Below are 24,891 nucleotides of genomic sequence, written 5' to 3' on the forward strand. Positions count from 1 at the left end.
AACCACCCCCCGAACATCTGTTTGCAAAATAGAGATTATTAAAACGTTCCCAACTGTGTACTAAGCTCTGGAGGGTACCCTGGCTCCATCTCAAAGGGACCTGCTTTTCTGAGCATTGATGCTAAACACCATTTCAAAAATGTCTCTCAGGTCAGGTACTTAAGAACAGAAGCCATATTCTTCCCCTTTCCAAAGTGACTGACTTTGGAAAATGTTGGTTGACTTCCTTTTCAGCTTTAAATACAGACTTGGGATCCAACCTAAACTGGAAGGAACAGCACCAGGGAAGCGTGGAAGCACACGCCTACAGTCCTGTGCTTTCAACTGTTAAGGCAGACCCAGTTACAACTGCTCTCCTAGCAGACATGGTATTTGCTGTCTGTCTGTCCTCTTCACCTCCAGGGCACCACCTGCCTCTGTCCCCACATTTCTCCACATCATTATTGCTACACTATGGCCCTTCCTCAAAGAACATTTGCTTTTCAACTGGTACACAGAAAACTGGCCAGTTTCTTCAGGTCTCCAGAACAATCGATTTTTATTCCAAACATATCTATTGTTTTATGGCAATTTGTTCAGTGATCTCTTTTCAGGTTACTTGTAAGCCCTAGGTACAAATTAACTCAATTTAGACTGAATTAGGTGTTTTCTCCCAAATGTCAATCAATAACCTGATCAAATGAGTCAGTAGTGTATGAACTCATCTTGCCTTTAAGTGAATATGTACAACACAAACGGTGACTGAGGGCTGCCATCTCCAGCTACATAGATTTTACCTGCATTTTGAATAAGGTGGTCAGTACAGAAGCTTCTTAAAAGCAGACCTTGTTCTTGAACTATGCAGTCTGTTCAGTGCTTACAAACCTCTGCTCTTTCACCCGCCTGGCAATAAAGAGCTACTAAAGTACTGACCAAAACAGCCCAGCAATGCATTTGAACAGGAAGCACATTTGAGATGTGGGAAGGAAACAGTTTCCCTTATTAAGGAAAAGTATCTCTAAGAGTTGAGACAATAGGCCACAATGCAAATGTGTTGCACAAACCACACAGAAATACTCCGATCCTGTCTATTTTCCCTGTTTAACAGAAACTTGGAAGGTGGAAGTTGATTAAACTTTGTCTATTACTGAGCAGAGGTGACACCTGAAAAATCCAACATAAAGACAAATATTCCCAGCAGAATGGGAAGAGGACTTTATGATCAAAAATGAGCAGGAAAACAGGGAGCACTACTTGCCTATTATCCAACTAAACAGAGAATTTAAAGGAAAAAAAGGTCTCTTCCTGTCTGCCGACACAGGCAAGTGAAAAGCCAATGGAGACTGACAGGCAGATGAACACTTTTATCCTGCTGTTATTCATTCATGCTTTTTTTTGGGGGGGTGTTACACCTTATGTGAAGGCCCAGAGCAGCTGCACACAGCTGTATGCTCTTGTTTTTCCAGGCTTACAGTAATACAGCATGATTAGAAAGTAGAGCTCGCTCTCCCCCCCCGCTGATCTTTCAGGCAGCAGGGCAATAACCCAGCCTAGCATCCCATCGCTTTCAGGTCGGGAGAGAACAAGCAGCTAGGGGCAGGGGTGCTTAATGTGATTTAAATTGTATTGGGGTCAAGTGAGAAAGAGTTCGCATCATTGCCAAGTCCTTACAAGAAATGGTGGTGCAGTTGCGCACATCACTGTCTGTCTTCTAACTCTGCCACAATATTTACTAGCAACATCAACCTGTGTTATCTATACCCACCCTGCACAACTGGATCAACAGAACCATGGGGCTGCACTGTGAAGTGGATTGGGGAAGCCAATCTGGCTTACAACAAAATCCTAATAATAATAATAATGATTATTATTATTATTATTATTATTATTATTATTATAATCATCCTCCTCCTCCTCCAAACTTTTAAAAGCTGGGTTCCCAACCTAGTTCACAACAGCTCTGAACAGCATGCTATACTATGAGGACAGGAGAGAAGACAAGATGTCTTCATCTGCTGGCAAACCTGCCACCTGGCTGTCTCCCAGCTTTGAGATACAAATCAGAGGTAGCTCATAATGCATCAGAACATGACTCCTGAAATAATCATGTATCTTCAGGAGAGAAACACACCCCTTGCACAATATTCTCACATATGCATGCAAACAAACAAGATGAGTAAAATTAAAAGTACCAAACACACACTCAAAGTTCAGTCTAGAGGTTTTGTTTGCAAACAAAAGCCATCATATTACTGTCCAAAATATTCCATGCATTTTTGCCCAAAGAAGTCATCTAAACTTTGTTCATTTGTTGGTTTTAGCTGGCTTTATTGACAAAGGTTTTTGGTTTGAAAAGATAGATACACTACCCTAAATGGCAAATGATGACAGCAATGTGGACAAGGATTCATTTTTTAAATAAAATTTTTACAGGCAAGCACTTCTACATTCTTCATTACTTCACCTTGCTCTCTTAGAAAAAGGCAAGGATGCTTTCCAACCTTTTATCATGTGCCTATGCTAGGCCTGTGCTAACATTCAGGCAAGCAATGTTTTCCGTAGCATTTGTTGGGAATTTGATTGCCTCAACTGGCAAGTTTTTTTATTCTCTTTTATGTATTTACACCAAGAACTAGGGGATTTTGTTTTTTGGAGGGTTGGGGAGGGGAGTGCTTTTTGGTGTGGTTTGGGTTTGTTGGTTTGGTTTGGGTTTTGGTTTTTTTTTTGAAACGGAGTGTTATGATACAACTATACTATTCGGGAAAGCTGTGCGTTAAGAGAGAGAAAAAATCTAAGCTAAAATCAGTGGATGCAGAACAATGGTAATTATACAGAGAAAGCTGTGATCTGCTGTACTTGTGCTACCTACTCCTTCCAGAAGGTCTTTTTTGCAAACAGACCTCTGTGCTTCAGGAAGTCCTTAGTGTCTGCAAGCCCAGCTGCTCTAAATGAGAGACCATCAGCCACCAAAAAACTTCAGACCTGTTCTTAACTACTTAAAAAATAATTTGTAGGGGGTTGAGGCAACCTTGTCAAATACATTAGAAGTGTTTGGCTTACCTGTTTAATTATGTTCTTTGCAGTAATAATCATTTCATCTCCATATATTTCATAAAAATTTAGCTTTCTTTGTTTTAAAAGTCCAAATACTAGTGATACAAGTCTCTCCTATCAAGAAGAAAAAAGAAAATTAAAAAACCACACTAAAAATACCAAGGTGAGGACAAGAGACAATTTTAAGAAATTGCACAGCAGTAAGAAAGTTCATGTATCAAACACACGGTGAACAAGATTTAGATCAATCCAGCGCCTTGAGACTAATGCCACGATTTAACTATACGAAGTTCCCTGAGGCAATACCAGCTAACGGAGTCCCTTCCTCCCAGACCCTTTCACACCTGTTCCTCAGTTGTGCTCACACACTTGTGCTTAAAAACATGGATATTTCTAAAGATTGGTGAGTTTCCTTACCCCGAGCAAGAATGACACTAAATACAATTTCACCAGCACAAGTGAGAGGGCTATCACATCACAGCATGGAGGTGGGAAGAAAATATGAGGCAGAAATGGGAATATTTAAGTGCTATTGCCATTCACTATATTTCATGAAACCCATGGATTAAACAAGACTAACCAGTTAACAGGGTCTAGCTCAATAATACTACTCAATAATAGTACAGGCAAAATCCAGAAAAATCTTTTCCGGGCTAGAAAGCAATCACAATAGCTTAATCTTCAGATGTTTACGATCTTCAGAGGAATGAGGAATATATATATATATATATACACTGCAAATGAAACATGTATTCAGGGCAACCATATGCTTGATATAAGCACCCATAACGCATAGGGAGACAGAAGCTTTCATTGCAAAACTGAAATTTTACAGTCAAGTAGATATGAGAGTCCATGTTCTTTTCCACTTACATGTTGAGGTTCATGAAGTAAATTCAGTATACACTTCAGAGAAAAGAGAACTGATTATTTTGAAACTGGATATAGGACTGGATTGCAGTTCCATGAGTTTAGTTAAAATTATTTATCAAGCACAAAAAAAAGGGGCAGGGGGAGGTTTGAATGAGAAGAGACATAGTATAAAATTATAATGTTGCTACTACAGACCTTAGTGAATTAGTTGGTGCTGATTAAGTATGTTAAAGATGCAAACATGTTCATCAGACAGTTTATTTCAATAACAGACATACCTCTTCTAGAATTTGGCAATCATCTTCTAGGGGTCTATTTAAATCATTGCGAGCGTAAGTTGAAAACTCTGCAATCATCATTTTATCTATCAGCTTTTCCAGTTCACAAAGCTGTGAGCCAAGATGCCTAAGAAAAACAGCCATTGAGATGTGAGCTAAATAATCAATCTGAAAATGAATCATCAGTTCACAGTTGAAGAAAATAACCACACAGCAGGTAATTTCCATGCAATCAACAGTGGCTTAATGGGAGGCTGAAATTTTTCACTCCTTAGAGCATTTTTCAGAGGCACCGTCACCTTGCAGTAAAACATATGGACCTGAACATTGATGGAGGGTAAAAATTGGATGTAGGGCTTTTTTTTTTTTTTTGGAAGGTGCCAAGTACCTCTCTTCCCAATGAAGTGAACCAGAACCAAGAATACTCAGCGCCTGTAAGTATATAGGTGTTAAAAAGAAGGAATACTTCTTTTGCTCGTCCAGTTCCTCAGCTCATCAGTCCGCAAGTTCTTCCACTTCAAACATTTGAGCTTTTGATGTGGTCACAAATTTAATTCACATGACTGAGATACAGTAATAGATTTACATTACAGGATGGCTTTCAGAGAACACAGAAGAGTTTTCAAATTTGTCATTTTTACACTACTCTAAATTAAGAATTTTTTTCCCCATGTATTACAGATTTTAAATCATATTTTGCAGACTGTTGTCATACAGAACAACAAGGGAATTTCTCACGTCAGAAATGTCGACCAGTCTTGAAAATTTGTGCAGCTAGAGAAACTTTTAGCAGAATAAAGTTAAAAGTGGGAATTTCAGAGATGCCAAACACTCCAGGTTTTCCAACTTCCATCGACAGCGGAGAGCACCAAGTATCTGTAAAAATCAGACTGCTTTTTCTTTAAAAAAAAAAAAAGAAAAAGACACTTTGCCAATGAGAATTAACAGGAGCTGTGATATTTTAGATAAACCTGGATACAAATGAGGATGAACCTGCATGGCTCGCTGGCTTTAATTCAGTGCTGGTGTAGCTGGACTGTTAGCTTGCATAGAGCAGCAAAAACGTCTTGGCACTCCCTGGTAGGAGCACTGCTGTACCAATGCGAAGCCCACGGGATCCAGCCTCGCAGCCCACGTAGGGCAAAGTCAGTGCCAGGGCACAAGGAAGCACAATGCCAGGGTGGCTCCTCCATGCAGAAGCCCCCATGGCCAGTGCTGAGATGAACTGAATGAATCTTGCTGGATCTGAGTTAAGCAGATTAATTTTTTTTAATTTTAAGATGACCAAGGACATGTCTGCTTTTGAAATTGTTGGTCAAGAACTGGCTGGAATGGACAAAGTGGACATGTTTCAAATACCTAATTTAAGCAAAAATGGCCTCTCGAAAATCCAAGCCAGTTGCATCATGGACATTTCAAAACAAACCCAATAGAAAAAATTAAAGATTATTATTTGCAATGTAATGACAAGTTGCAAAACTTACTGCAGGACTAAAACCCACAACACAAAGGCTCTTACTTAGGTAAGCACAAAGATGCTCTTTGGTAAATTATTTCTGTAACTGTGCTTAACTACACTGAAATACAACGTAACCTACGCTCTCAAACCTCAGGTATGGAAACGTCCAACAAGAGTTCCCAGCACTTGCCACCACCACTTCACCCAAGATGTTCTAGCCCCTAACAACAACAACAAAAAATCACTCCACCCTGAAACACGCAAGAATAAGTCAAATCTTAATTCATACTCCAGCGAAACACCTTGACAATGATCTCTTAAGAGGTACCAGTCACAATGGGTCCTTTCAATGACTGAATACTACAATTCTCTTATGTACAATTATGAGTGCAGGGTAAAAATTCTTTTAAAATACACAGATGAGAACTATTTTACCAGGCGCCTGTGGTTTGCCAGCATACCTGTGCAAAAAAAAAAAAATCACTAGATCTCCATCACCCCAAGAAGGATTGTGAAAACAATGTAAAAATTGGCAGTACGGATTTGTAATTTAGTTAACACATAAGTTTTTTTTTTTGTAAAATTAAAAAGATGAACTTGAAAGGATTGAAGAGCTCTAAAACTTTAATTCTATCCTATAGCAGTAGCAAGCAATAATCATACAGTTATGACTGATACATGTAATGACCGGGGATATTAACCTAAAGACACCAATTTATTACTTCACAGCACCATTAAGGTGCTTTCATTATTTGCTATAACTAGAATCAAATTACATTTTTTTTCTGCATATAGCATGACAAGAGGAGAATAATTTTTGTATATGGGTGCTCTGAATAGTTTTCTTACTGCTTTACACTGAATGACTCTGCGACATGACTCAATTTAAAGCTGTCTGTTCAAAACCAAGTTCTACAAGCTGCCACGCACAAGACTAAAGCAACAAGTTTTGGGTTTTTTTGTGTGTGTTTTTTTTTTTTTAAATAAGATACAAATTATTTAGGGGAAAAAAAGAGATACTAATTATTTAGAAAAATGAGATACTGATTTAGAAGTTAATCTCTTCTTAAAATATATCAGGTATTTAACTCACTTGACAATTGCAGCATTCTTACTCAGAACAAAGCAAGAACATCCATTTGGTATTTCTTGGAAAAAGCTGAAGCGTTTGTGTATCGCATCAATTTAGATTTTTAAAAATTTTATCTATTTTTAAAAACACAACATTCTACTGAGAAGTTTTATCAAGATCTCCATCTTTCCATTGCACATTATTTCTCCAGACACACTATACACACAGGCCACTGTGAGACTTGGGAACAACTGTGCTGGGCTTCTCAACTGTACTTGCATCTCTGGTGGGAGTGATGACTTAGGCTGCATTTAATTCACCTTTCTGAACCTTTAATATCCAAAGCAGAGGACACATTTCCCACTCCTATCACTATTTTTAACTCTAACAAACCAACCAACTGAAATAACTTTTTACAGACAAGATGAATATTTACCTGCAAATATGTTCCACATCTGAGTGCAATTTTAAAATAATGGCACATTCTTGGGATATCACGCACACTGATCACAACGACAACAGAACTGCAGTCTGCTGATGTAGCACAGAGGTTACTTGATTGCAAAACACAACTAATTCTGATTGATGTTGTCACAAGGCTGTAGAAGTACACTCACTACCATCAAGGTAAATACAAATGTGACTCAGTCAAGGGCTGTGCACCACAATCAAGTGGTTGAGAGTAGGAACAGTAAAGAGGACAGAAACTGCACTGAGGTGTCTGAAGATGGACCATCTAAGCTAAAAGAAAGACTAAACAGCTTCTAACAGATTTCCTCCCAATAGTTTATCAGCTCTTTTTAAAAAAAAAAAAAAAAAAATTAATGTAATTTTAAAAAAAAAAATTTTTCTGAGATCTTTTCTACATAAAATTTGAGTCTTTTTCTGAACCAGCTAGAAGGGGTGTTAGAAGAGAAGCTCATCTGAGCAGATGGACAAGAGTAGTAACTGTATAAAGTTCTGAACGTTCATGTTACCGTTACTGAGCAACAACCATGTTTTTATTACGCAAGCGGGGAACCACCAGGTTGCAAGAACCACATAGCCTCTAAACAAAACAAAAAACTCCCCAGCATCAATTTATAAAACTAAGTGTACAGCTCCTCAACTGGCTGATGACCTGATTTAACATACACTACTTCTGCCAGCATCATGCCACAGTGGCAGCTTTGCATATGACACTTTTATCCTGTATACAACCATTATGATAGCTTATTTTACATCAGCTAAAAGGATTCTACTGTAGTAATACTCTTGCATATCACAGAGGAACCTCGCCCAGTGCAGTGGCATCTCCCAAGTGGAGCTCTAAGCATCCACTGTTAACAGAAGCAGCCAGCATGGGACCTTGGACTCACTAATTCCCATCACTGTAGCAAACACAGGTGAAAAAATAGTAGCAACAGCAGCTTGGGCAGCACCTTCACACTGTTTCTTCCCTTCCCAACTTCAGCAGCTCATAGAACTGGATTTCTCAGTCAGATGGAGCAAGGGGAAGCACCCCCTGGCCACTGTAAATACAGCTCTCCACAAGAGCAGACACGGCTGAACACATCCCATCTGACCAGATGTCAACCTCAGACCATGTTTTGAGCCATGGTTTGATAGCTTTGCACTGGCTTTTGCTTGCAAAGCTTCTTCCAGCACAAGCATAGGCTGGAGGCTGACCTACTCAACACACAGCCTGTGCATATTCCTGTGACACCACATGCCTAGGTCAGTCACTAAAGACAGTGGCCCAGAGCAGAGCTGTGTAGCAAGAACTGTATCTCTGGGGTGCTGCATGCATGAGGATTGCAGACCACCACTTGGAAACCTGCTGTGGGCTACAAGCCCTGCAAGATGAAGGTCCAGCCACTGCTTGGCTCTCATCTCTGCACCCCTAAACCATCTGTAGACAAAAACTGAGTACAAAGCATCTAGATGTTAAAAGTTCAACCCCCCCCCCCCCCCCCCCAAAAAAAATTATCTCTGGCACATGCATTTAGTCACACTGCTTATACCACACTTATATTTTTGTACCTTTTATACTATGTCCTCCAAGAATGAACAAACAAAGGTAAAACAAACCCCTTTAGCCAACATAATGTGCTCAACACATTCTAGCTCTTGTTGCATTTTATTCATTTCCTAGATGGTTACCTACCGGAAACTGTGAATGCCTTGAAGTTCTTGCTGTAACACCTCCTGTGTTGTTGCTATTAAGTCCAAAGCTCCAACAAACTCAGAAGTAGATAGCAGCAACTGTACCGTGGGCTGTGTTTGGTGTACAGTAGCCATTAACTTCAGTTTATTGTACGCTTTTATACAATTATTTCTGGTGAGTGACAGTCTTAAAACTCGAAGCGATCCTTCACACATTACTTTATCAATTTTGGAGATTTTCTCTCTAAGTAATTTTACAGCCTGGGAGGTTTTCCTGAGGTAGTCCTGCAACTCGTGCTGAGAGGTCATTGCATGAAAAAATGCTTCTGAGCGCAGAGAAATCTGATGAGCAATATTGACTTCCACAATGTCCAGATAATGGCTCAGCTAGAAAGAGGATGAAGGAGGAAAAACAGTGTTGTTATGACTTGGCAAGTTTATCACCATGCAAATCTACTTTCAGGGTATTTGTCTTCTTGTATCACAAGGAAATTTTGCTAATAAAAATTATAACCCTTTGTCAAATTAGCAAGCAAATAACTACCCATTGTGGTTTGATAATTTGTATTTTAAAAGAGCTCAAAAATCACTTTGGGAAGGCTGACTTGATGCCTCCCCCTGCTTGAAATTACAAGGTAGAAAAAGCAAGGAATCTTCAAATATCCAAGCTTTTGTACCACATAGCTGCACACTGGCACTGTTACAATACAGCCATTAACCAGGAGACAGCTCTGGATACTGGCTTGCAAGTAAGAACAGTATACACATGCAAATACGCTATGTACTTCGGGTCACTGAAGTTGCTAAAGATGCAGCCCAACTATACTTGATGACATGGCTTTGGAATGGCTCTGTTCATTTAAAAGGCTGTAGCACCTTCTTTGTAGAAAAATCCTCAGGATATCTCTGGCTGCAGTTGTTTTTTTGCCAACCAGTTGGAGCTCCTATTAAACATATTTCCTGTACGCTGGCACTGTGGGATTCCCAGAGACAGAGTATGCCTACATGTTTAGAACGTGAAATTCAAATTCTCCATGTCAAACAGTTACCACGCCACTGGGTTGGCCTGATTATTTGAGCTGAAAAAGCTCTTGTGTTCTGGCTTATGCTGAACATGCAAACTCAAAGGACTGAGGCATTAGGATGCTCATCTGAATGCTAATACTTAGATGACCTGGTTTCTAAGAGGTGCCAAACACTCAAACCTCATGCTGAATTTCAAAAGGCCTATCCAGAGATGGAAAGAAAATCAGCTGGAGAATGCCTCCTTCTTATAGTTATTTTCATCCTGCATATACACTGGGGATTTATACAATATGCCAACCCATCTTTTTTGTAATACATTTAATCAAAAACTTCCTCCACCAAACAGCTGTGACACACCTAGCCCACAGGAAAAGCTGAGACAGACTGTGACACAGGGATCAGAGAAAGGGTTATTATGATCTTTTATTTATGTGGTCGTACCAACCAGATGCCTCAGGTCCCTTTGCTATGCTAAGCAAGGTAGAACAAACAGAACAAAATGATAGTACCTGCCTCAAAGAGCTTACAGTTCCAATGTAGGGTAAGACATGGAAGGAACTAAGGAGGAAAAAATGTCAGGGGGAAATTGTTCAAGTAGATCAGCAGCAGTCCAAAAGCACTAATAGCCTAAGTACATTTGCTTAAGGCAGATTTTTTCCAAATCCTGTTGAAAAATACTGCCTGAAGCTAAGGATAATTATGGCAGCAGGGTGCCTACTTACACGTGGTAAGTGTAAACCTTGTGCAGTTCAGAGCCTTTAAAAAGTAAAACAAAAAAATTGGGCCCATTTCAGTAACATGAAGCAGTGTAATAATCTATCAGGCATGTGGTTTGGAGGCAACAGAACTGTTTTATACTCTTTAGGTATTTGTATCACCTCTCCAAAGGAGCGTGGCTCACAGCTATTCAAAGCCTTATTTTCACTCCACTGCATCAGAGAGGGCTCTGACTCTCCTTTGCTCAAAGTCCACATTGAGTGTCCAGCCTCCTGCTGCCAGGCTCACTTTGCGAGTTTAAAGCATACGCTGGACACTGCTTTTTCATCTTCAGACAGCAACTGCCACAAGAAACTCCAAAGTATTCCTCCAACTTTACGTGTGGAGGACAACCCAAGGAAGGATCAAATTAGCCTCCAGCAAGCCTGTCTCTTCCTCCTGACCTGGAGGGAGAGCAGGAAGACTAACTCCTGGAAATTTGGAAACATCTTCCAGAAGATCTCATGTTATTTTTTCTTAAGGCACCTCACTACTTCCCCCCTGCCCCTTGCTAGCTCCCAGAAGCTTTAGTAAGTTAAACAGGAGGGAAAATTAAAGTTAGAAAACAGACTCCAAAATTATGTAGATTTTCTATAAGCATTTTGTGGGTATTTGTACCATAAAAATGATTCGTTATGGGATTTTCTACACTATGCCTACATAACTAACACCACCACCACCACCACCACACCAAAAGAAACCCCCACGTAAAGACTTCTGTTTCCAATATGAAGGAAACAGTTCTGCTTTCATGCTCTCCAATGCACTCAAGTCCTTTATGAAATGCAAAAATGGATCAGTGCAGATGACATGACAACAAAAGGCAAGAGAAAGCTTCTAACATACAAAACCTTAGGATTTAGTATTTCTTTTAGCACAGAAACCACAGTGCCTTGAATCTGGGGTTTTCCTGAGATGTGAGAAAGCAATAAACAGTGTACAACCTCTAGCTTTCCCTTCTCATGAAATTGCTTTTCCTCCCTTAAATATAGCTCCACATCTCTGAAGTTCTCAACATATACCTATGTCACTAAGTTTCAGTAGTCATGAAGAGCCAATTATTATGCCATATACAGATTCTTTTTTCCAGATTTTATAGATGCATTTATTTACCAGGGGAAAAAAGTTCTCTTTCAGTAAGATGCTTCCTGCATTGTTACTAACAATCTGCAGCCTGATGCAAAATGAGAGATAACAAACCCCACAACAGTGATGTCTCAACAAACAGTACAGAACAGCAGCAATGGAGTTTCTCTGTAGTAAGTAACAGCTGTGATGGATAACATCTTGTATCAAAGTTGTACCTTTTCTTGAAGTAACTTGGAGGAAGCTGCATCACGATTTCCTTTTCCACCAGCAGTACTAAAATGAGACCATGGTAAAACGGCATTAAATGTTAAAGAATCTTCCAAGGCAAAATCTGGTTTCATAAAAATCTGAAACAGAAAAACAAAAGAAATAAATGCATCTCTCTCACCCCTACATTTTCCTCCCCAGTTTAACACACCTCCTGTCTCATGAAGCTAACAGGGACCTTATTTGTTAATTTTTCAAAAACCAATATCCAGGCAAACAAATTCATTCCAGACCTTATAACTTTACATCTTAAAAGCTTCTGTGATCTGACAAAGTCTTATCTTCCTAAAAGTGGAAGTCACAGCTCCAAAATTACATAGGTTATCAAGCACTCAAAATGATCTAAACATCCTGAGCCTGAAAATATAGGCAACATTAAACTGCAGGTGGGTCCTCTAAAGGATCAGAGCGAATGTTCTTCAATAGCAGGGGCATCCTACTGCTGATGTGCTCAGTTCTGGGGCCATAGCTGAATCCAGCATAGGATCCAGCCAGCTGTCAGGGTGCAGCAAGTGTTGCCTGGGAGGAAACAGAGCCTCAAGCTGATCTCCTTTAGCACAATGCAGCAAACATGCCAGTCGCAGAAAGAGTCAGTAACATGTAACATTAACTACACGTCAGAGAACTATTAATGTAAAATTCTCTCTGATAAAGTTATTTTTACTTGACAAACTGGTACAAACCTTGAGCTTCCACGCAGACAGTAGTACCATTTCGCCTGTATTTATAAAGTGTAATTTTAAAAGGTTCAACATAGACTATAGCATCACACCACACTCAAACATTCTTGTTTCCTGGACTTTAAACATTGCAATGACAGCTATTCAAGCAACAGCCTACATGACTGGGACACAGATGCTGACCCATATTAACACTATGACTTCTTAATGTACCTAGAAAAAATTATTCAGACTGAAATAGAATCTGGAGTTGTGTCTTTTGTCAATCTGTCACAAAAAATCCACATCATATAGGCTGCAAGCATATATGCAAGAGGGCTTTGCTCAAGGATTCAAGGAGTTAAACCTAATGCTCAGTTCTATGCTATGCAACATTCAAGCTTCTATCAAACTCTTCAGTTCCCCTTTCCTCCTAGAACACAGAGTGGCTAATTTTGCCCAGCTCTGAGGTTTTAACTATTAAAGATGAAAAAAATAATGGCATTTATATTCTACTTTAAGTAAGAGAAAAATCAAGACCACGGGAAACAACAACAACAAAAAAAAGAAAGAAAAAGCAGATTGTTCATAGTATTTTTAAATTCTGAGCACTGCAGATCCTCTTGAGAATCAGCTCAAGTAATCAGCTTGGACAAAATTTCTACAGAGAGTACATTCATATATTCAAGACTACATGTGAGAAATCCTTATAAAAGCTTAGAGTGCACAGGAACCATACCTTAGGTACTTGTTCCAGATCTGTCCTGGATTTATCTAAAATTAAACAAAATACAAGAAGTCATTCATGAGCAAACGATGGAAAACAATTACCTTGAACACTATGAAACCCTATGAGGAAGTTTTCAAGACAACGGTGCCAGATTCCTCACAGGGAGTGGACAGGGAACAGTGGTTATAAATTAAAAGAGAGGTTCTGACTGAACACAAGGAAAACCTTTTTCACCACGAGGACAATCAAGTATTGGAGCAGGCTGCCCAGAGAGACTAGATACTCTCCATCCTTGGAGGCTTTCAAGGCCCGTCTAGATAAAGCCCTAAACAGCTTGGCCTGACCTCACACCTGAACTGGCTTTGAGATGGCAGTTGCAGTAAAGACCTTCTGAAGTCCCTTCCAACCTGAAATATTTTGATCCTTTGAAACACTCTGTTGTCCTTTGTAGTTTAGGTCTTGTGCTCGGAGTATTCAAAGGTACTTGCACTTGGCTACTTTGACAGCGAAAATGTTAGTCATACAAAGCAATCTACTTAGCACTTCACATTCCTTAACACACTGTTCAGTCAACTGGCAAGGGCCAGTAAAAGGTCCGTCTAACATCATCCCAATTTTAATGCTCCATACTGAAGCTGTCCATATAATCACTTCTGCACAGCACTTGGAAAATGAATGCACAAACGCTGGAAACAAGGAGGAATGAGGACTCAGGACAGAGTCCTGAGCACACTGAGCAAGCAGCACAGAAGTAGCCCTTCCCTTGAAGTAAGCTGACCTGACAATTTCAGAGGGTAAGATAGTTGAGCTGGGAAAAGAGGTGCATCATTGTAACCCAGCAGAACTTGAAGAAAAGGCAAATTCAGACTTTTAAGGTTTAGCCAAAATCCCCTTTTCCTCCCCTACTCATTAACTTAGTGTGCATCATAAAGAGGGGGCAAATTGGAGGCCAGAAAAGGTGAGGAATTTAAAAACAACAAGCCCATACACCTCAGCTGGACAGTCTACTCCTCCCTGACAAACACGGTAAGTGCTACATCGGCATTATCTCCCACATTTCTCTCACCTCTTTGGTTCTTACTTTGTTACTTTATTTGTATTGAAATACACAAGGCAACCTAGGAATAATCCTGCTGTCCTCAGTCTTTGGACAGACCAACTCTTATGGAAGTGAAAGTGTGGAGTTAGAGGAAGACAGGCAACACTAACAAAAGAAGCTATAGAAAATAGAGTGTTTCAGTTTACCAAATGATGCTTCTCCTAGGAACTGTCCATCCAAGAAGCTCCCAGTTACTTTGGTGGCACAGTAATTTTCTCTTTTTAAAAAGACTCGACTCCTTCAAAATGGATTGAGCTAAGCCTGAAGAAGGAACTTTTATTTTGCACAGTATGTGCCACAAGCAGACTCATTCAGGAATAGCTATTCCAAAATGACACCAAGTACAGAGAAACCCTACTGAGGGGCTTCCTTTTGCGTGGAAAAGGAGGAAGAAAGCTGATTGAAAGAACTTGATCAAAAGGAGTAAACTACTGAATGTTTCTAGCTGCATTACCTGTAGACATTGATATAGACAAGCCTGATCAAACAGTGATTGGTAAATGAACCCTTTTATGCTAACATTTTTGAGAAGATAAATTAAAATAAATTACATATTAAAAGTTTGCTCCAGGTTATGAGTGTTTCTTTTCCTTTTGCTTGTCTCTTCTTTTTCATTTTGCCTCTCGCCTTCCTTTGTCCAGTTTCATATTAGCTGAACTACTTCCATAAAATCTTGAAATTCAGCCTTGCTACAGCTGCGGACACCAAAAAAAGTTTTCCAGGTAGTCTTTGCTAACAGTAATCAGAGAAATACTAACCAGAGAACTCACCAGAGTAGAACTTCATGAAGTTCAACACAGGAAAAGGCAAAGTCCTGCACCTGCAGAGGAATAACCCCAAGCACCAGTACACACTAGGGATCTAGTGGCTGGAAAGCATCCCTGCAGAGAGGGACCTGGGGTCCTGGCAGACAACAAACTGACCATGAGCCAGTAGTGCACTCTTGCGGCAAAGCATCCTGGGTTGCATTAGGTAGAGAATTGCCAGCAGGTTGAGGGAAGGTGATCCTCCCTCTCCACTCAGCACTGGTGAGACATCTGGAGCAGTGCGTCCAGTTCTGACCTCCCCAGTACAAGACAGACCTAAACATACTGGAACGAGTCCAGTGAAGGGCCACAAAGATGATTAAGAGACCAGGGCATTTTTCACAGGAGGAGAGGCTGAGAGAGCTGAGACTGTTTAGCCTGGAAAAGCTCAAGGGGGATCTCATCAATGTTTTTAAACATCTGATGAGAGGGTGTAAAGAAGACAGAGCAGGCTTTTCTCAGTGGAGCCCAGTGACAGGACAAGAGGCAACAGGCAGAAACTGATACACAAAAAAATCCATCTGAACATAGGGAAACACTTTTAGTGTGAGGGTGTTCAAACACTGAAACAGGTTGCCCAGAGAGGTTGTGTAATCTCCATCTGTGGATAAATTCAAAACCCAACCGGACACTGTCCTCCCGTAGGTGACCCTGCTTGAGCAGGTGCATTGGACTAGACCATCTTGAGATGTCACTTCCCACCTTAGCCATTCCGTGATCCTCATGGCAGAGAGACAGGAATGGCCCAGTGCTGCCATTCTTCATTGCAAAGTCAACAGCTGCTAGAAATTTGATGCAACAGTTTCAATGGATCTTAAATAAAAGGAAGTTAAACAAAACACTGCCAGGGACATAATGACCTGCCATGAATGCAAACATGCCATGAAAAGTTTAAGAGCAGGTATCACAAGCATTTTAACCTATAAAATATCAGGAGTGGTCATGAATACTTCTAGTCAACCATGTCTGAGTTTTCAATTGTTGTTCACCAGCAGCTATTTTTGCACATGAAGTCCCTGAGCAAGTAAAGGAGATGATCAGTATGTTATAGTAGTCATTAAAGAAATTATTTTAACAACTAAAGGAAGGCTTTGACTGTACCGTGGGTGTGTAACAGAGTCCTGTCAAAGGTATCTTTAGAAGCACAAATATTCTTGCATCTTTCATGAACCTTCTCTCTCTGTAAAAGAGAAAATATATTAAAGAATTACTTTGAGGCTTTAAAAATTTTTTTTTTTTTGAAGCAGAACATTCAGAACGTTTTCAGTGAAACATATTGCATTAAGCCAAATAATTCTGACAAGTTCACAATAATTTTTTTTCCCCTCTTAAAAGCTCAGATGATGTTTGTCCAAGTGAAAGGTAACACAGGTTGAAATGTTTGCCTATATGTTGTTTTTTCAGTATCTTTACATCTCAAGAGAAAATGAACACAAAAGTTACTGAAGAGGTGTAATAACCTCTGTACTTAATGAGATAGAACCATAGACCAATTGTAATTACACATCCAAACATTTATTTGCTGTCTAATCCAGAAATCACACTAACACACAATGAATGCTTTTTCATTGCTAAATGAAATCGGATCAAAGTAGAAATTGCTTTCACATCTTACTAATGAGCACCTTACTGAAACCACGTATCTTGTTTCATCATGCTGAGCTTCAAATTTCATCCACAGGTGTAAACAACACCAGAAACCATAGTGGTGAGAAATTACGTTTCTAAAGAACACAGATGTTAGCTAGATCTCTGCTAGAAGCTACATCATGGGTCAGCTCCCTCTTCCTAAAACCTTTTTTCATTTCGCAGTCACTGCTAATGGATGAGCTCTTAAACGTTTCAGATGTTGAATGTGTGAACTAATAGCAATAGATCAGTTACAGACAATTCCCTTCCACATACTTTAACTGATTTACATAAGTAACACTTCCTGCAGCTAATTCTGTAACAGCAAAACAATAAGAAAGTTACAAACCAAGGAAGCAGAAAACAGTGGGAGACTTCTACATGTTCTTTCAGTTAAAAAAAGAAAGAATACTACATACTTACTGACACCTGTATTTTAAGAGTTTGTAGAAGTCTCCTACTGGTCCTGGTGTCCTTAGATGTAGCTTAAACTTTCCTGTTACAAAAGAAATCATCAAGATAATAGGCCTATTTATAGTTTTAAAACTTCATGTACAAATGTTTACATTAGAGACTCTTAAAAAAATATCTCCAAGCCTTGCAGTGCACAGTCATGTTTTAAATTTGATGCAAAGGTCTGAAAATGCTATGTTGCACTGTAGGGCCCAATCGTTAAACAATCCTTACAGAAAAATTATTAATAATCAGAAAGAATAAATAGGAACTGCAAGCCCTGGTATGGAGCACAGTATTCAGAAATACAAAAGAAAAAAAAAAAAAGAAATTGCCTAGAGAGAATTTAAACAGCATTTTCCACACTACAAATATTGAATTATAAAACAAGAAAAGCCTAATGAAGAGTCAACAAGCACTGAAGAGCAAATTAATTATCAGCTAACTGTATGATAACTACTAACAGGGACAATCTCTAATTAGAAGGATCTCAAATCTCTTTCTGGCTGTACTAGGTGCATCTAATTTTGGTTCTTACCGGAGTGATTTCCTGTTGGTATAATGCAAAATGTTCCTTGGTGATCTGTGGGAGGTAGAATGAAGGCGTGACTTCAGTGTCCACAAAGTCTACTCCCCATGTTTTTGTAAAGAAATCAGATTCCCTTTTTGCTAACCTAGGATCATTTAGTGCTGCTGGGAGATTGACTTTGGAATGATAAATAGTCCATCTGTGCTGATCCACAACTAGAGATGGGCTGGCACATAAATTACTGGGATCGCCTGCAGCACAAAAGACAAGACAGTTTGTTAAGGTGAGAAACTGAAAGTTGTATTTTTGCTAAAATGTGGTTCTTAAGCAAACCATGTTTCCACAATTACATAGTGGATCAGAATTGTTTATGCAAAAGACACAAGATATTCTCCTTCTGCAACACTTTAACTTGCATTTCTTCTATCAGATTAACCAACATAAGTTTTGAACACAGTGGTGTATTCACACTCATTAAATATATTTAGCTCAACAACATTAGCTTCTATTGAAGAGAAAAAAAAAAATCCAACCGCAAACATATTTTTAATAATCTGAACTTGATCAGAATGACAGTTGCGATTTATTAGCATTATGTTTCATAAGATCCCACCCCACCTACTCCTTTTTATAAACTAAGCTTTAGTACACCACAGCATCTATATACTGTGACCAAACCCTGGTTTTACAATAGCAATAGAGACTTATGACAGTGCTAGAGACAGGTCCTGGTCTCTTGCTTCCCACTGCAAGAGTGCCGGGGTGTTTCACAGAAGTACTGCAACTAGACTCCAAGCACGCTGGACAGGTCTTTTACAGGCTCTGACAGAATATACCCTCTTCTTGTATGTAGTACATATCATAGCTATAATGCGGAATCACACAAGCAAGATTCTATCTATAATGTGGACATCTAAAAACAAGCTGCAAATAGGAAGGCTCTCCCATTGCTCCAAATGGACACTGGGTGGCATAAAGCAGAATTACAGCATACTTTGAAATAAGACTATGGCTTAATACACTACACCCAGTATACGAGAAAATTTGGCTGAACAATTGTAAATGGATTAGCAAATTTAACTGTATTTTCACTTTCCTTGACACCGACATTACCTGTAGGTTCCTTGGGACACACATCAGGCAGTGACTGCACAGGTCGAAAACGTTTTGTGGCATCCATTTCCTTTTTAAAGAAAGCATCACTGCTGTTTGACTGAGGCACTGGTGAAGAACTGTGGCTTGATGCCATTGCATAAAATCACCACTTGATAAAAGCTAAATAAGAAACAATACATATCAAGGCTTTAATAAACTTCCAGTTATGGATTTTATCAAAACAATGACACTCCATCAGCTACATAGTACTTTTTAACTGCAACACTAACTGACACATTTCAACAGCAACAGGGGAAAGTTTATTTTAAACACAAAAATAAAAGGCATAAGGTAACTTCATAGTCTGTTTCCTCCCACACCTCTAGGTTTGGACGATATTTTGTTCTTGTACACAGCACCAATAAAATAATATGTTTTTTTTTTAAAAAAAAGTGTCGTTCAGGCACTTCTGCCTTTCTATTGCCATAACTATTGCAGTCACAGTGGAACTTCCTCACGGATATCAGGAAGCTTGGGTAGACAAATTTATAGCCTTCCACCTCCTCTTCCCTCCTACTTATCCTCAGTGACTGCAGGGAGCAGATCACTTTTGCACCTGCAGAGGCATGCCACACTCAGTGAGGTTTAACCACAGTGCGTTACATGCTGCAGTGAAAAAGGTAAGGGATGCAGGTGGGATATTCTGTGCCCTCACTTTGTTGCACTGCCTTAATCTTACGACTCCAGCAACAGGAGGCGCACTGTTTTCTCCAAATGAGGAGGCCTGCAACCTGTGTTCATGATTCACCCAAGCCCAGCAACAGCTACCCACAGATACAATATATCATTAATTATTTACAGTAATTGAAATCATTATCACATTTCAGACAAATCAGAATCTGAAGAATACAAGCATACCATGTACATCAGAACAGCATGAGCACGTGCTATGCATAGAACATAGACATCTTTTATCACTTGAATCGGGAAAATTGCCAATTCAACTTTTCATGGCTGTCTAGTAAAGTAAACTATAGTTTATTTCAACATAAAAAACATTTGCAGAGAGAAGACAAAACACAGATCAAAAAGCTCTGGAGTAAGGAAAGTCCCATTAATTTTCAGTTGAATTTTAAGCTCCCAGTTTGAAAATAAACAGCCTTAAAAATTTTACACCAGGGCTGAACAACATAATGTGTCCTTTCCACCTGTAAACAAATCTGCATTTCCATCAAAGCATCAGTTGAGTCAGTAGTAAACTGCAGAACTATTAGAGGTTTGAGAGTTTATTAGAACATCCCCATAATGTGCAGCTCAAAGAGTGCCCGTTCAAAGGGACTGCTCTGAATCCTCACCTTTAAGGAGAAATAAACACATCTAGCAAGATCTTGGCGTTTAACTACCAACCCCCTTAAGGGACACCTAAATTACTTACCATGCTGTGAAGGAGCACAAAAAGATAAAAGGCCTATTTTATTTTCAATCACTGAAGCAGGCACCAAGGGATGACTGTACATCACTGTGTCAACTTCTAACAGCATCACATATACTACAGCAAACCTCATTTGGAAAAGGAAAAAAGTTCTACTTTCTAAATGAGGTTGGAAGCGTCCTAACAAAACGATTCTAAAGACGAGTTAAGATATGTACAGCTGTAATAGAGCATCCCAATGAACAGGCCCATGACTAACAAACCTGTATTCTGGCCAAAACGCTGTCCATTGGGTACCATTCCCGATGTTCACTTGCCTCTCTCCCTTTCTATCTGACAACACAGCAAGACAGGGAGGATAACGATCTTCCACTGTCATTTTTAGAAGTGACTTTTAAAAGGGGTGAAAATAGACCACCAGAATCCTCTCTAAAAATGTTGCAGAAGGACTGAAAATTTGTCTCCCGTTTTTTTTTTCTTGGGAGGGGATTCCCTTCTTTCTTAGAAAAACTTACTAGTCGAGATAGAGAATGAGAGCACTAATGGAAAACTGGAAGTAGTCAGAAATGGGAAAAACCTTCCCAGATGTATGACAGACCTTCCTTAAATATCATAAAGCATCACTCTCTCTCCCTAAAATGCCCTGAAGAAAAACTTTTTCATTACTACTTCTGTTACATGTTTATATTCTTATGTTCTTCCCCTGATATTTCCAAAGCAACTTCTTCCTTTATGAAGCTCTTCCCTAATGTTTTGAGGGAAAATCTAGTTTATGATAATGACAGAATTCTAACATTTTAGCTTCCTTAAAAAACATATACAATGCTAGGTTATAATGATCAAGTCTCCTAAAGGCATGCAGTAAATTTATCCACACTTGGAACTGCTTCCAAGTTCTGTATTTGCAGTTTTTCCTCCCAAAAAAGCCTCTGTAATATGACACACAGTCTGCCCTAGACAGATGTATGAGCAACTAAGACAATTTGTAGAAAGCACTGAAATCTTGTAGTCTTGCTAGCAAGTCTTTCATTAAGCCTCTTTCCTTACCCCATAATGAGGTATTGCCTAAAATTATATTCCAAGATGTGAATTGTCTCAACTACATACATCTGTGTGAATTGTCTCAACTACATAAAGTGGAGAAAATGCTAACTGCATTATGCCAGTGTAAGATTTAAAATAAATTTAAAAGACAATTTAACACTGAAGACTGGTTCAATACCTCAATTTTTCAAAAACAAACTATACCTACTCTTGCACAGGTATTTTTATTACTTATCACCATAAAATATTCACATTGCCATTGTACACTGACAAATTTTAAAATTGAATGAAAAGAGTACAATAAAATATCAATGCAAGCAGTAACCTTCATACTGTTGAGTGGATTTCAACAAGATATAAGGATTCACAGGCAGAGGCCTTCTTAAGTGGCATGCAATATGATTCTGTACTAAATTATTCATAGTTAACAGCTATTCTAGTAGCCTCGTAAGTCAGGACCTTATGGATAATTAACCTCAACGAACAGCCACATTTGCACAGGAATAAACCCATCTGTACTGCCCAAAGCCAGGCATTGCTCAAACTGCAGTCCTTAAATTAGCCAAGTAAGTATAGCTTCAGAGAGAGAAAGAAAACTGGACAGAATTACCTGAATTAAATTCAAATTACAAAGGAGTATGTGACAAGCCTACACAAAGACAAAAATCCTGCCCTACACCTGAGCCCTTCGGTGTATGCTAACCTTGCAGACAACAGAAAAATAGTTTCATTCACCAACAGAACAGCCATTCCTTGTGCTACAGTACTAAACATTTTATAGATAAATGAATCTATAACCAGCCTTCTGAATCAGCATTCTTATATATGCAACAATATATAAATTTGCTGATTTAAACATACTACAAAAAAAAGAAACTCAATGTTAACATAGAACAAAACTGCTGCAGAATATTTTAACTCATTCAACTTTAAAAGCAAGTGAAATGCAGGTAAATGTAGTTAACTGCACAAGCTGTGCAGAATGAATTATGAAATGGTGAGTCCCCTGAGCCTCCTACTTAGAAGAGCATATGTGCACCGATAAGAATATGCAACTGTGTAACTTAATGACATCAATACTTAAATTATATACAATTAAAACTGGGTTAGATTAACTCTGTTCTCTCCAGTAATCACCATAGTTTACTCACATTTTGTCTAGCAACATGTATTAAACTAACACAATAAAAAAACCTTTAGGGGTTAGATACAAGACCAATGATCGAAATACTTACAGGATTACAGCTATATTTACAACATGCCTTCAATATATTAAATCTATTTTGTACACACTGTATTAATTTCTTTAATTTAAAAAATGGTATTAAATTACACTGTCACTGTAATGACTTAATATTACTGAAGTTAAACATTAATTTTTTAATTTTTTTTAAATCAACTGTCGCAACAATGAAAATAGCTTTGATGATTTGAGTTTATGGTATTCTTACAGTCTGAACACATGAAGGTTAATATTTCATATTCGACAATCTTACACCTTCCTCTAAAAAAAAAATTCTTGTTCAATAGCATGCTTAGTAACTATGATATGACACAGCTGTGCGACATACAGCATGGAATAAAGTGACTGTGATGACAGATGTAATAACCACATGCTTGGACACTGTACAGTCAGCAAAGTAGAAGATCTGTGCAGTTAGCAATGTTTTAAACTCATGAATTTTAAGAAGTTATTTCTGTGATGACTACTCTCTGACTCTTGAGTTTCACACCCAAGGTTTCAGCAGTTAGAAGAGCAGCACAACAAACAACAAAGCGTATTACTCAGAAGTAATTGCACAGGACAGTTACAATTCTTGAGCACGTGCTTGTTTTTCTAAGTATTAACACTTGTACAAAGTCCTTCAGAAACTGCCTTTCTATATTCTTAATGTTATTCGCACACTTTGTTTTTCAGATGGTAAGTATTTGCTACAGAAACATCTGGTATTATCTCCACATAAACACGATATTAGAGAAGGTGCAAACTAAACCTCACCTATTCATGGATATTAACTTCCTACTTCCTCGTTTTTGGCAGTTTTCCATTAGCATTATCAACCAATTTTCTATTTCCTACTTAAGGTAACAGCTTTACATGAGTTAATAATTTTTACCGGCAATTTTCATATGCACACACTTCGGTTTGTAAAGCTGTAATTTGTACTAACAATACAAATTAGAATTTATGAAACCAGCGCAATCCCTGCAAGGTGCCTGAAGTAAGTCTCAATTTATGCACTAAAGAAACCCATATTTCTTCATTCTCTGTGCTTTCCCTCCCAAATGAAAATAAATCTACAGCCTATTAGTAATACCTTCAACTTAAATTGGTAGTTTTGGTAAGTTAGCTGGTACCACAAGGGACACCCAGGAACATGGAGCTTATTGGCTCCAGCCCTTCATACAATTCATAGAATCTGCTCTCCAACCTCGATTTTGGCTTCAAAAATAGTGACATCTGAGAAGAGACACTAAGCACCCAGGGGAAAGAGCCCATGGCTTCCACCTGATGACACAACACTGAGCAAGTCCCACATTGTCCACGATGAGCCACACTTGCACACCACTAGGTACTTTTCAAGAGGTACACTCTGCATCCCAAAGGTAAGGGGAAGAGAAGTTTCTCAGTGAACACAAACGGCATGCTTAAGTCCCTGCTGCTTTTCATGGCTTTGTCTGGCAGCAACAGAATGAAATCAAAACATTTTAAAGTACTGTTCTGGTTACCCAAGACCCTTCGGAATAGAAAACCATGAGAAGCCACCCACAAGTCACACTAAAGCAAAATATTTCACCATTTCTAGAAGAAGTGATAAATACCGGAGATACTTACTAAGCAAAAGAATACATGAAACATAACTAAAAGAGAAAAATGCACAAAGGATTCCTTTCAGGACCTCAGCAACGAACAACACGCCTGTTATCGTCTGTCCTCAAAAGTTTAGGTTTCCCACTCTATTATTATACAGCTCTTTTTGCTAAATCAGCAGGATTTATCCCTGTAACAAGGAAACCATGGTATGAGCAAAGTACACATCACCTTTGTAGCAATGTGATGGCCTGGCAATGTGAACCAGCCTGGACTAACACAAGCTTTCAATTTCTTTCAACTAGCTAATTCCTCAGGCTGAAATTTCCAAGCTTGCCCCTGTGCCCCAAGACAGACATCTTTCTTTCAGCAGGGAAGCCAAGAAGGTTAGCTTTCAGCAGAAACGTTTAAGCAGTTTCAGAGAATGAGGTTAAGGCTGCGGAAGCTGTTCTGCTAACTCAAGCTCTTTCTGAACACCTATTTTCACCCTGGGGTTTTAAAGTAGGAAGCAGATGATTGTCAGGGGCATGATGAAGCTAGAGTTGGAGGACAGCTGTGACTTGTGCACCAAATGTAGATGGCTTGCCATGGGGACAACTCCAAAA

General features: G+C 39.0%; 1 protein-coding gene across 4 annotated transcripts in view; it reads right to left on the reverse strand.

Moving 5' to 3' along the window:
* The window catches only part of VPS54 (VPS54 subunit of GARP complex), a 53,635-nt gene that overhangs the window by 23,940 nt on the left and 4,804 nt on the right, over nucleotides 1-24,891 (reverse strand). For 2 of the 4 annotated variants that reach the window (XM_072857338.1, XM_072857337.1), the window contains exons 3-10: nucleotides 19,017-19,178; nucleotides 17,913-18,154; nucleotides 16,394-16,472; nucleotides 13,397-13,431; nucleotides 11,947-12,078; nucleotides 8,862-9,247; nucleotides 4,185-4,311; nucleotides 3,040-3,147 (exon numbers count right to left, since the gene is read on the reverse strand). In XM_072857338.1, coding sequence (XP_072713439.1) covers nucleotides 3,040-3,147; nucleotides 4,185-4,311; nucleotides 8,862-9,247; nucleotides 11,947-12,078; nucleotides 13,397-13,431; nucleotides 16,394-16,472; nucleotides 17,913-18,154; nucleotides 19,017-19,152 — 1,245 coding nt within the window. In that variant the 5' untranslated portion in view covers nucleotides 19,153-19,178. Of the gene's footprint in view, nucleotides 1-3,039; nucleotides 3,148-4,184; nucleotides 4,312-8,861; nucleotides 9,248-11,946; nucleotides 12,079-13,396; nucleotides 13,432-16,393; nucleotides 16,473-17,344; nucleotides 17,418-17,912; nucleotides 18,155-19,016; nucleotides 19,179-24,891 lie in introns of those variants that run through there. The other 2 variants (XM_072857340.1, XM_072857339.1) reach the window with 2 other exon arrangements.

This window comes from Ciconia boyciana, chromosome 3 (genome assembly GCF_034638445.1).
Source record: "Ciconia boyciana chromosome 3, ASM3463844v1, whole genome shotgun sequence".
Taxonomy (NCBI): Eukaryota; Metazoa; Chordata; class Aves; order Ciconiiformes; family Ciconiidae; genus Ciconia; species Ciconia boyciana.